This window comes from Strigops habroptila, chromosome 10 (assembly GCF_004027225.2).
Source record: "Strigops habroptila isolate Jane chromosome 10, bStrHab1.2.pri, whole genome shotgun sequence".
In the NCBI taxonomy this organism is placed as follows: domain Eukaryota; kingdom Metazoa; phylum Chordata; class Aves; order Psittaciformes; family Psittacidae; genus Strigops; species Strigops habroptila.
In genome coordinates this window covers 17,862,953-17,875,969 of record NC_046359.1, presented here as the reverse complement: position 1 = coordinate 17,875,969, position 13,017 = coordinate 17,862,953, and the positions used below count along the sequence as shown (strand labels likewise).

General features: G+C 34.4%; 1 protein-coding gene across 7 annotated transcripts in view; it reads right to left on the bottom strand.

Moving 5' to 3' along the window:
- The window catches only part of FMN2 (formin 2), a 155,518-nt gene that overhangs the window by 110,849 nt on the left and 31,652 nt on the right, over positions 1 to 13,017 (bottom strand). For all 7 annotated transcript variants that reach the window (XM_030499644.1, XM_030499649.1, XM_030499648.1 and 4 more), the window contains one exon: positions 9,761 to 9,822. In XM_030499644.1, coding sequence (XP_030355504.1) covers positions 9,761 to 9,822 — 62 coding nt within the window. The remainder of the gene's footprint in view (positions 1 to 9,760; positions 9,823 to 13,017) is intronic.

The following is a 13,017-nucleotide window of genomic DNA, read 5'->3' as shown; positions in this document are numbered from 1 at the left end:
CTACATTAGCATACTAGAAAAAGGAGTAGAAGTTTTTCATACCAGGCTTTTTCTTGATTTTTGATTCAACTTGAGATTCACCAGATCCTGGGAATTAGTCTCCATGCAAACTGTCTCCATTCTATATTATTTCTGTGTTCTTTATGTACAGAAACTATACTAAAATAATAGTAAGGATTCTACTACCCAAAATGTCAACATTAATAATCTAAATTTGAAGGACGTGTAATGCTTTTAATCTCCAGTACTGGAGATCAAAAAAGTTGATGATTTTCCAAGTGCACTTTGCCACATCCTGATAAGCAACTGTCCAGACTATGCTGTTTCTACACAGCACTTGCCCTTTTTATCCAGGAGTTCAGCCAGACCACAAAATGGGAGGTTCACATGTTGCTTTTACTTCAGGCTTCCAGCAAGGAATAAGCAGCAAAAAATACCCACAGTAAGAATAAATCTTTGTGGAAAGGGATGAATAGTCTTCACTGCCCTGAAATATGAGCCTACTACTCACAACAGAAAAAGTTTAGAGAAATGGAATCAGAGACTTCACAAATATATCCATGAACATGCTGAAAGCAAGGGGCTGGAGGTCAGTCAGCTTCTCAAATTCTTTGAAGGTGTAAAGGCTATATTAAAAGCAAAGCTGTATCATTTTGCATGAGAGAACATTAAATAAAATCAATCATAATCAAACTATCAAAAAAAAAACTTTACGTTTTCAAAGGTTAAGTAAAAACTTTTTGGTATCACGGACATTAGAAAGAAATCATTTGTCTCTTCAGGAGAAGTTTAATATTGAAAACAAAGAAAGTAATTAAGGAATACGAAAGTTAATTTTTGTCAGTAGTTTTGGGCTTATTCTCTAACAGACAAGAAAACATGTACTTAAAAATACAGAAAATAAATGAATGCTCTTACTGGTTTTATTTATAGTGACGTAAAATGGACAGCATAACGATAACTATCTTCTGATCTGATTGTAAGTAGAAGTTAAAACCAGCTAAGACTGTTTTGTATCCAAAGAGTAGAAAATTCTTCTCAACTTTACTTTTAAGTTCTCATTCAGGTATGACAATATACCATGTTTATGGTTGGGTTTTTTCTTTGTTTGGGTTTGTTAGGTTTTGTGTGGTTTTTTGTTTTTTGTTTTTGTTTTTTTAATAATTCATATTTTTAAGTTGAAGAAATATTCGTTTTTTACTAAGAAAAACATTTCTTATATCTCTTATACACACAAGATCCTGTGGAAATTCTCAAAATCTACACCACTCTAAGGTAGCACCTGATCTTTAATGCCCGGAGAAGTAAAATAATTTAATCTTTACAACATGGTTCACTTTTGACTGGATGAGGTCTCTCAGGTTAATCCAACTTGACAAATGAGATCAGTTTGTCCTGCTAGGAATGTCACAAGAAGAAATTTTATTTCAGTAACCAGATATTCTTTGAAGACATTTATGGAATGTGCATCTGTATGTGTATGTTTGCATATATACATGTGTGCACACATGCACACAAACTTATATACACACTTTTTCATGCTGCTCTCTTGTATTTAACATGATTTCTTCATCTGTTCAATTCAATTTCTATGGAGTTCTTCTAAAAAGTTTGGAAGGTAGGTAAATACTTTAGAACCTAAAATACTCTATGTAATCCAAATATAGTATGGTACCAGTGATTACACAAAACCTCTTTGTTTTCATTTCTCTCCAAAAGGTGAGCGGAATTACACATCTAAATAATCAAACTTCCAATTTAAACCACATTCTGGGAGAAGAGGAATTTACAGATTTTCATCTGAAATACAATGCCAATTTTAGAAAGAGAATTTAAGAAAATCATCTGTGTTTTAACAATTAATAAATACAGATCTATTATAAATTTTGCTCTGACCAGGAATGCATAGATAGGATGAACACTATCTCAATTTACCTATTTTCACCAGTAAAAAGAATGAGGAGTCAGAGGAGAAAATAGAAAACAATTTAAAATTGCATTTTCAATAAATGCATGCCTATCATTCATTTCTATTCACTGCTCCCTCAGAGAAGTGACAGTGCTCTATTAGGACTTTACAAGAAGCTCGCTGTAAAAGGCAAGAGAAGAAACATACTAGTGCTCAGAATCACACACACGCAGACAGAAAAGAGGCAATTCTTCCTATCCAAGACCTATCCCATACAATAATTCATCTTCTGAAAAAGGAGAAAGCCTCTCACAGTATAGCCAAGATCTTAAGTACCACCAGAATGTAAGTAATTCAGGTTAAAATAAATAAAGTCCTCAGTTTTACTCTCATTTCTCCTTGCTTTCCCATCAAGGAACGAAGAAAGGGAAGTCTGTAAATCCTAAATTAACTTCCATTGCATTGAATTTGCAAACACACTGTTCAGACATTATTATTGCCTGAACCTGAAGGTTGGTGCTACTTGTTGTACCTAGAATGACAAAAAAGTCTGTCTGGTTTTGTCCAAGTATAAAGCATGGTTAAAATGGAAAAATGCAGAATGTCCATTATGATTACAAGATGCAAAAATTTTCTTATGCTCTGCCATATTCTCATAAAATTTTGTGATGTAGAAGTAGTGAAACTAGGTAAATCACTTGAACTCAACCAGCAGATTCCTGAGAATTTTAATCAATGCTTGAAAGCACACAGTATTTGATTTAGAAGTAACTCATAGGAAATATATGTGCTTCGGAGCATGCATTTTTATCTCTCTAAGCTGTTATCAAAACAACAAATCAGAAACATAGCAAGACTTATCATTTTACCACTCACTAGGCAAAGCAAAAATTAGTATGAGCATTACCACATACCCATCCTCAGAGGTGAGCAAAGTCCTGAGAAAACCAACCAAACATCTGAGCTAGCCTTGCTTGGAGAAGGGTGCTGGTAGGGAAGGGATTGGACAACATGACTTCCTGATGTCTATTCAGCCCTAAATTATACTATGATTTTTATGTTGTTCCAGAGCTATGACTGTGGTATCCTGCCACATATCAAAGTGGGGGAACACAATAAAGAGCCTTTCAAATTGAAATGAGCGTGTAAGTTAAACTTCATCTTGACATTAACATCAAGAACACAGATCAGAACAAAAAAAATTTTAGTCTCACAACGGCCAGGAGGAAGAGTGCAAAAATGTGCAACTGTCATTCCAATGAAAATTATACCAACATATTGTTCCTTTTGAAGAAGCAAATACTGCCTTCAAGCAAAATAGCGGAAGTCAATCCAAGTATTGTGAAGTCTGAATATAATACAAAATACTAACATTTGTTCTGAGAATTAACTGCTTTTATTTTTCTACCACACAGGCTTGACATGCTATAGTCCTTTTTTATTTAAATATGGAGCCTATGATTTATACTCCATGCCAATTAATCAATTCAAATTATGTCTGGTGCAATTTTATCCTCCCCCCCCCCTTTTTTTTATTTTTATTTTTATTTTTTTAATCTCTTTCTCATCAGAACTAAATGGAAAAGATTTGGGATTATGGTTGAAGAAATGAATTTCATATCCAACAAAAAATTGACCTCTATTTAAATGACAGTAATTCAGCAGTAAAACTTTTAAATTATCACTACAGCCATTCAGAAGTCTCACAGATTAAATTAAATGTGTTCTTTTCACAGTTTAGTCAAAAAAAAAAAAAAAAACAAAACCAAAACCCAAAAACCAACCCAAAAAAAAAAACACCAAAACCAGTGACAGAACAGAACTATCTAAACATCTAATGTTTCAAGATTTTTGCTTTATTTCTGGGTTTTTTTTGTTATCATTGATTTCCATTTTATTATCTCAGAGATGATCCAATTACTATCCTTGGTCAGATTAAACAGAGTAAGTGTGCATACTTTTATTAACCACCAGAAAGACACCACTTTCTGACTTATTTAAAAAAAAAAAAAAAAACAACTCATATTCTCACTGTAGGCTATCTGCAGGATCACACCCCCTCTTTCCCCCCTCATCCACCCTCCCTCCCTTCGCAATGGTTTACAAGTGCCTTGCACAGCCCATTCAAAAATACTTAACTGCCATCTAGTGGCTGAATAGGCTGACTTCTCTATGGTGCTTTTCAGGATCTAATTAAATAATTCTTCCCTCATTTCTAATATTTCTACTTGCATTCTCATCCTTCCTTCAGGGCCTAAGAATCCCAGCATTCTCAGAAGACAGTGTTTTTTTTTTTTTTGGGTTGTTTTTGGGTTTTTTTTGTTTTAATCACAGAGTTCAGTTACTAGTCATACAGGAAGAAAAACAGACTGGAACAATCTCTGTTTAAATTATGTTGAGATCTCAACTAGCAGAATCTCACTTCATTTTGTAAAACGTTCAATGAATTCACCTGCTACAGTTGTAGAACATGAAAAATCTATTAGTGCTTAGTAGGCTTTCTAAAAACAACCCCAAAAAACCCTAAAAATTGCATTATGTTGAAATTGAAAAGTTTTAATATTAAGAATCAAAGACAGATTTCTATCAATAAAATTGGAAACTTCTGTGTAAAAACTGTATTTCCTGAATAGGAACATAGAAAAAAAAAAAGAATGAGCATACCTGATTTGAAGTTATCATGGCCTGGAGTGAAGTTTGGCAAAAGTTAGACTCCCCCTTATTGCTTAAGTAAAATACTCTGCACTTCAGCAGTTCCTATGACCCCAGCAGTATAGTATTCTGCCAGGTTTTGATCATCTTATTTCACACAAACTTTGTTTCCTTTCTGTTAATTTTTGATAAAGTATAATTTATTCTCAAGGCTAACAAGAAAACACTATGCCTGCATGTGCTTCCTGACATTCACCCACTTTCAGATATCTCAGTTCTAATATCCCACGTTAGATGTACTGCACATCAGGAATAGCAAGCCTGGCTTTATTTTTTGCAAGATAAGGACAAAACAGTTTTATACCTCTCAATTTTTTAGCTTTGTGTTTTCTGAGATTGGGGTATGCTGGCATGATGTTGCAGGAAGTTTACGTTAGGAAGGTAGGAAGATACTCCTTAAAACAATATATCCAGTTCTATTTGTCAGACAGAGATCATCAGTTAGGTATAGTATTTACTTCGAAAAATGCAATAGGTACAGACTTCATTATCATTTGATTCATTTGGAAAACTTCCAAAAAGAGTTTGCTTTTTTTAGGCTCCTTTCTTTCCTCAATGAGATAACTGAATACAGTTTTATAGGAAAAGAATTATTTTAGAAGAACTGTTCATTGCCTCCCCAAGTCTTCTCTTCCCCCTTACAGAAGGTAAGCCGACAAGCAATGAAGGGATGGAAGAGGAGTCATTCAGGTTCCCAGAATCACCAGCTCCTTCTAAATGAAAATCTTAAGAAAGAACACATAGAAAGAAGCAGTGTAAAAAGAGCCACAGCCACAGAATGGTTTGGGAGTTCATAAAGGAAGAGATCCCAATTTTCCACCAATTTCAGTTGAACACAATTGTTAGTCTCATCCAGAGTTTGCCTTTACCTTGATGAAAGCCATGTAATACCAAAATAAAATAGGTTTTAAAAATCTCCTTTTTTAATATTATTCTTTCTGTATGTGTAGTAGAATCATTTCACATTTCAGAAAAATCTTATATTTACCTTCCTTTTCTTACCTTCACCTGTAAAGAATCATCTTTCTGAAATTTCGTTTGAGAGTTTTGAGCAGCATGCCTGTTTCCTAGACAAAGTCTAGCTATGGCATTTTATAATGAAAAGTAAATCTCCATCTCACCAATGTTTTATTTTTTCTAAACAGACTCATTATGTATTTATCTTAAAGGATTTCGACACCTTTTTTCTTGTATTACTAAGAGTCAAAATCAGAACATTTCAAATGTCACTAAGTTATTACCCTAAATAGTTATAACTTGTAGTTAAAGACTGCAAAAAGCTTAAAAAAAAAAAAAAAAAAAAAAAAAAAAAAAAGTCCCCGCTGAAAGGCTGAGGGGTTACTAGCAAAGTGTGGTAGTTAGGAATACTTTAGAGACGCTCCAAGATTCAGATTTATAATGTTTTCAAAATGGGAAGTATATTCAACATGGCAAAACTTGTCCTGTAATTTAAGGTTTTTAAGGCTAGCATCATTTCCCTATGAAATTGTTGGAAAATGCACCAATAGATCATGCAGTAGAAATCTGTCTTCATTGCTTGAGAAGTGCCAAAATTTGGTTTGGTTGTTACTACCAGTTGAAGTACGTGGCGTTCAAGGAAATAATATAATTTTTGTTGGTGGTTTATTTGTTGGTTTGAATGGGGTAAACCCAACCAAAGTGAACATCAGACCCGAAAATAATACAGGCATAAGTATTTTTTGCTGGCAAGCTTTTCCACAGTAAATATAGTTTAAATACTCAGTGTAAACTATCTCATAACCAGACTGCTAGAAATTGGATCAGTCTGGCAAAACTTCATCTCCTGAAACAGGATTAGAGACCAGGCTTCGTCAATGGCATGAAGAATTCATTACATCCGGATGCTGACCTTTAAATAAAAGTAATGAGGGTTTTCTTTCTTAAATCTTCTGTGATACTCACAATAGACATTTATCAGAAGACATATTAAAAAAAAAAAAAAAAAAAAAAGGAATTTAAGAGAACAAAAGAATTAAATTTACTTTCCAATACAGCTTTAGGTGTGGTTCTGTGATGTCCCACTACTAACCAAATTGCCGAGTTTTCATCTATTCTTTTCAATTATAGGCGTTGCATTTTTCTTTTTTCTCCTTTTTTATTGCTTAAGACTCTGTTTTACCTTACCATGTAAACAAAATCAAGAAAACATCCTGAAAATGAGGTTAAAATATGGTAGGGACAAATTGCAAGGGTAGCACAAAAATCAGGGGTGATGAAACAAAAGGAAATTGGCTCTTGACAAAGTACTTTCTGTCAAATCTAAAATCAGGTTTGAAGCTGGAGTCTAAATTAGGACGCTTCAATTTATCCTCTTCTATCCTTCACTAAAGTTGCCTAGGGTCTATACAGAGCTTTCTCTGTTCATACTGGGAAGAGCATTACTAAGCAGACATTGTTGCTCCTCTTTGCACTTTCAAAACCAGGACTTGAAATGGCTGCCAATTTGTATTATTTTTCCTCTGCTTACCAATTCCTGCACTAAAAGCAAGCACATCCCAAGACCTCATTGTTTTCATTGTTATTTTTTTAAAAAATCAGCTATCTTGGACTCAAAAAAGCCAGTCTTAAAAACTCTGGAATTATGCTGCAAAATAGGAAGGTTATGTCTAACATTGTAAAGGTAAGAAAAAGAAGAGGATAAAAAAAGCCCCTTCCAGTGGCAAGAAAGTAAGGATCCAACCTTCTACAGTAATAAGTGTGTTACTTCTGCTTTTAATTTGGGAATTATTCTGATCTTTTAGTTAAACTGTTTATCATAAGTGAGATAAATTGTCAGTACACATGTAACGGTTTATGTTTGTTTCTATGTTAATATTGACCATCTCCAACTATTTAATAGCATGTGTAAAATGTCTTTTCCTGGGGAAGGAAAGGGAAGAAGCTGTAAGTAGAGTTAGTTGGTCAGTTTCAAATCTTTATGCTAGGGCTCTCTTCGTTTTCTTGTATCAAAAGAAAAACTAACCTACTAGGCTAACTTCAGCTAATACTTGCTTTCTTCAGAAAGAAAAAACTAGGCGACACAACTAGACAAAGAATAAAAGAAGCTATATGCCTAATAGAAACATTTCATAGTATTTCATCACTTTTTCTACAAGCTACAAATAACACCCAAGAATTATCTGATTGCAGTAAATGATTAATCTACAAACATGATGGAAAACGTTAGTGTGACCCTTCTACCTTCTATATGTTTGACTGGTAGATTGTAAGGATTGATATAGATAGCTAGCTAGAATACACTCAACTGCTTAGGACTGTACAGAAATAATTTGAATACATGAAAATATTTATCCACATACAGTTCCTTAAATTAAGTAACTTCCGCTCTGACTTTCAAAATAAACCAGAATGATGATGACATAACAAAAAATTGACATTATTTTCAGCAAGTGAGGTCCTCATGCATTCAAAATAGTTCTGTTCTTCATTGATGAATAATGGTACAGAGTGGACGAAGTTCACATTACTGTCATAAGAGATCAACACCGAGCAAGAGGAATGGGGATCTCTAACAACAGTACCAAATGTAATTCAGTAATTGAACAACATAATAGGCTAATTTTAAAAATAACCAAAAACCCCCAACCTGAAGTAAATGTTTGTTCATGCTACCAAAGGGTGCTCTAGTGCTGCTGATTAAACTTCATTCTCATAGCAAAAGAATCAGGTTTTCCTTAGGTAAAGCACCCAAGTGTTCATGAAACTTTTTCCATTAATTACATTTCCAAGTTAAAAAAGTCTTTTATATAGATTGCAATGAAATAAAATCCCAGAGACAGATTAAATATAGTCCTTCTATGCAATACCTTTCTGGAAGTACAGGAAAAAGTTCTTTTTCACAAGAAATACTAGAAGGCATTGCTACTGAAACCTGAGTAACTGAAATATAGCATGGGACCAATATATTTTAGTTTAAACTTAAGATATTGCAAGGTAGAATAATTCTGTTATATTTTAATTGATATTTTAATTTATAGACGTTCTTAATTATGGTGGTGAAAGAATTCAAGTACCTGACAAGAAGAACTCCTTTAATGTTGTTTGGAAAGACAAGAGACATAAAGGTAATAAACATATTCTCCCCACTCATCCTCATGAAATACTTGACTGAACCTGGGTTAAACTTGTGAGTCTAAAGATCAGTAGCATGCATTTCACTAGGCATTCATTATTTTTTCCCTCAAAAGCAAATCACTGACCATTTTCACAAACACTGCTCAATATAGCTATGCTTGAACCATCCACTCATTAACAAAAAGAAAAAACAAATAAAGCAAACCCACAAAAGCCAACCTGCACCAAGAAGGAAAAAGGGAAAGAAAAGAAGGATAATTTAAAAAAAAAACAACAACAACAACAACAAAAAAAATTAAATAGGAAGAGCTTTGTGACATTCCTTATTCCAAACGAAGATTTTAGGAAACCAGGACATCCTCTTCATGACTTCCAGAAAAATTGAAGAGTCTTTTGCATTAGCAAGATAAATCTGGTACCTGTGATTGGAGAGCTTTCACAGAAAATAAGCTAGCCTTTTGAGGAAACGTAATGTGAAGTTCCCTAACTCCATCAAACTACACCACATTTAATGAGGAATGTAACATGAATGGTGAAAGAAGGACTGTGTTTATGTCGAACAAGTCCAACCCAGACTAAGTCTCCACTGCCCCAGTACTACACTATTGCCTTTTGAAGTCAAGCACAGCACCCTAAATCTGTTCTCCTACTACCTCTGCTATAAGCTTCAGTGGAGAAACAGAAAAAAATCTCTTCCACTCTTTTTCACATGAACTTCTGCAGATTAGCTAATATAACCAGATTTTCTATAACCATTCCTTAGTAATGCTGTCAGACTTCCAGAACCAAGTGTTAACTTACTTCTGAGTGAGAAATAACATCTAATAAGAATCACCTTAAGCAGCAGGAACCTTAAATCTCTGTTCCTAGATACACTATGGAGCATATAAGTATTCCGAAATTAAAATTTAGAATGAAAACCACACTTCCGAATGTTTGTACTCAGAACATTCAGTACGCAAAACTATTGCAAAAATGTCTGAAGTACTGCTTTTCTGGTCTTTTTACAAAATGATAGATAAAACACTTCTGTTAGACTCTTACCTGTAAGCGCTGAACATCATCTATGCATTGTTTCTCAGTTTCTAGGCCAGCAGATTTCAACTCTGAATTTGAAAAGAAGATACAGATTTTAAAAGTTTTATATATATGTATATAAAAATCATTCATCTTTTGAAATACACATTAAGAATTTCATAAATAGGGGGTAGAGTTAAAAAAACAAATGTTAATTGTCCAACTCTCCAAATTATCAATCTAAAATTAACCTAACAGTTTATATGCAAAAAGTCATATCTGATCTCAATTTGCAATGTATGTATTATGACGCAACATTAAATGATATCATCTTAAATTTGAAAGAGGTCCATTTTGATTGTCAAAATTTCTGATTCAAAGAAAAATAGTTATTTATGCCTCTATCATGCACATTACACAGAAGGTCAAGGGAAGGTTCTCATGCTTGCTCTTCTCATTCAATCTCATTAAGAAGTATTTCTGTCCTTGAGGTCTGTGGATTGTGTCTGTTCACAAAAGGCCAAAAGAATTCATGAGCAGAATTGTCTTTTTCATTGCAAATACATTTTGAGAAATCTCAATTTTATCCTAGCTTTATTATTTGCTGTCTACAACACCCCAGCCTTACAAAGGGATAATAGTTTAGGACAATACGCTTATTGTCTAAGTCAGAGCTTCCAGAACTGGGGACATTCAAACTGAGGATACAAAACTAATTCTTCACCTTTGCACTGAATTCCACACCCTCTCTTTTGGGCAAAGAACCAGCATTAATGTGACTTTTGGAATTTTAACCACATTACTCATTTACATTGGAAAATGAAACAGCAGTACTTCATTCTAGTTGTATCTTCTTCGATTATTTTCTACTTTGGAATAACTGAGGAGCCTCCTAATGAACATCTATGCATTCCTTGACTTAACCACTGTCTTTAAATGGAGAAACAAAATTATTTGTCCTAGAATGATGGTTTTAAATAGAACTACAGATCTTCAGCTATCACTGTGACAATGAAAAACACAATGGCAGTGGGTTTAAGAGCTTTTATCTGCACATTTTACCTAGAAAATAAGCATCTAAACATAAGAAATCTGCTCTATCCCATAACTAGATTCCCTGGCTTATTTTAAACCCTGGGTAACAATTATTCTACAAACACTAGTCTTTGAGATCTCTGTTTTCATAAAAACATTTCAATTTAAACCAAACCTAAGCACAAAATAAATTACATCAAAACCTTGATTGTGCTAATATTTATTTCAGTGAGACATGTACTGTACATTCCTGCATTGTTTCTACAGTGCTGTATTTTGGTTGGCTGCTGGTTTGGTTATGCTGGAAATGACACAAGCAGGTAGCAACCCAATACACATTCAGGACCCTCAAGTCTTTCAGTAAGCCATTGCAGAGAATAACAAAGACTTATTTTTAATTTATTTAGGAGGAAGAGTCTTGTAGTTAAAGCACAGAACTTGAATTAAAAACTCCAGTTTCTGTTCTGACTGTTCAACAGATTTCTGACTTTAAATAACATCTCTGTGCCTCAGGTTCCTTGCCTTATAGGAGATAATGGCGGGGGGCGAGGGGGGCAGGAGGAGCTAAAAAAAAAAAAAGAGAAAGAGAGAGAGAGAAAAAGCCATGCCAGCAGCTACACAGTGCGAAGATCTCTAATCAGCTTAGTAGCTACTGCTAATGATGCCACTTTAACTGCTCATAACATAATTATTTACACAGGACAAGAACAGAAGTATTTTTCCTATAACCTGCCCAGAGAACATGAGCATCTCGCATCCTTCTTATATCTGTCAAGGGCACCACTACACGGCAGGCAAATCTGTTGACCATTTGCAGTAATAGTGAAGCTGTTGTGGTCCAGAACCTCTGGATTCAGATTTCCTAGACATTTGGCCTCCTCACAGCTTTCTGACAATCCCAGATGTTGGGAGGTGAGACATACAGGGGGGAAGTTTCATTGCCAGTGGCAGTTATGCTGCAAGTCTACCCCTTGAAAATTAAGAGTCTTCAACCTTTTTTACTTTTTAAATTATTTACTAAAACAGCATTTCAATTCTCATCTGACAGAATTTTGCACAGTCATAAAAAGCTGGGTGAGGATAGGCTGTCGTTAACAGGAAATAACTCATTATCTCTCACTTTGACAAGTTTTTAGTATGGTTAAATCATGCCTTGTGGCTGACTTTCAGGTAAGGCCATTTACTGGAGAAAATTCATGATGCTACTAATGAATTGGACACTCGCTCCTTATTGCAACCAGAACCCCACAGAAACAGTGAATGATGATTTTCTGGTAAAAGCTATTAATGTCTCTTCTGAAGGAAGGGAAGAATGCTCATATTTTTAAACTAAGCAGGTGTGGGATACTCTTTTTACAAATTATCTGGAAGAGAACATTGTTGGCTACCCTATCTCAATTGACCTGCAAAGCTAGAGAAACTTCATTCGTATTTGGGCCTTGGTGATCCCCCCAGGGTGTGTGTACATGACTTTAAATTTCTACGTGGTTGAGAGACACTTTAAGGTGAATTTGATCCTCAATTACACCAGGTTTTATTCTTTGCTAATGTTCTAGTGCTAGACAAGACATGTACACACACAACTTAGAAGGTAATGTTTCCTATTATGCAAATTGGAACAAACTACCTCCCTTACTCAAAAGTTCTTTAATATATAGGAACAGACTGTTCCTATGTATGTGTCAATATTTAACAATTTGATAGAATTGTCTAGCTTATTTTGACCTCACAGAGGTTTTGTTCTAAAAAGTTTTCTAAATATAAGCTGAGTTCAGGATGATATGAGCAGCTAATTTTAAGGTTAGTTTGCCAAAATTCACCAAATACAATCCATTTTCAGGAAACTAACAGGGGTTTATCTTTCTTAACTAAAAAAAAAAAAAAAACCACCAAAAAACTAAACCAAACTGCACACCACACACAAAAAACAAAAAAGGGAGTTAAGGAACAGGAAAAAGTGCTGTACAATGAATATGATGAATGAAACCTTCCCTTTAACCCAAAACAAATAGTTGGGGTTTTTTTTTTCTTAATTTTTCATAAAACAAAGGAAATAAACATCTGGACAAACCCACTTTTGTTAGAGAGATGTATCTTAGATTTCAGGGTGTAAATCCACACAGAGATTTAGTGCATTGAAACTGTTTCATTTGGCAGGAGAAGCTGTAAAATCTTTGAGTCTCTGCCCTGGCAGTTAGGACAGTCACATGGGAGACAAGATGACCGGGCTCTAGTGCCTGCAAGTTGCC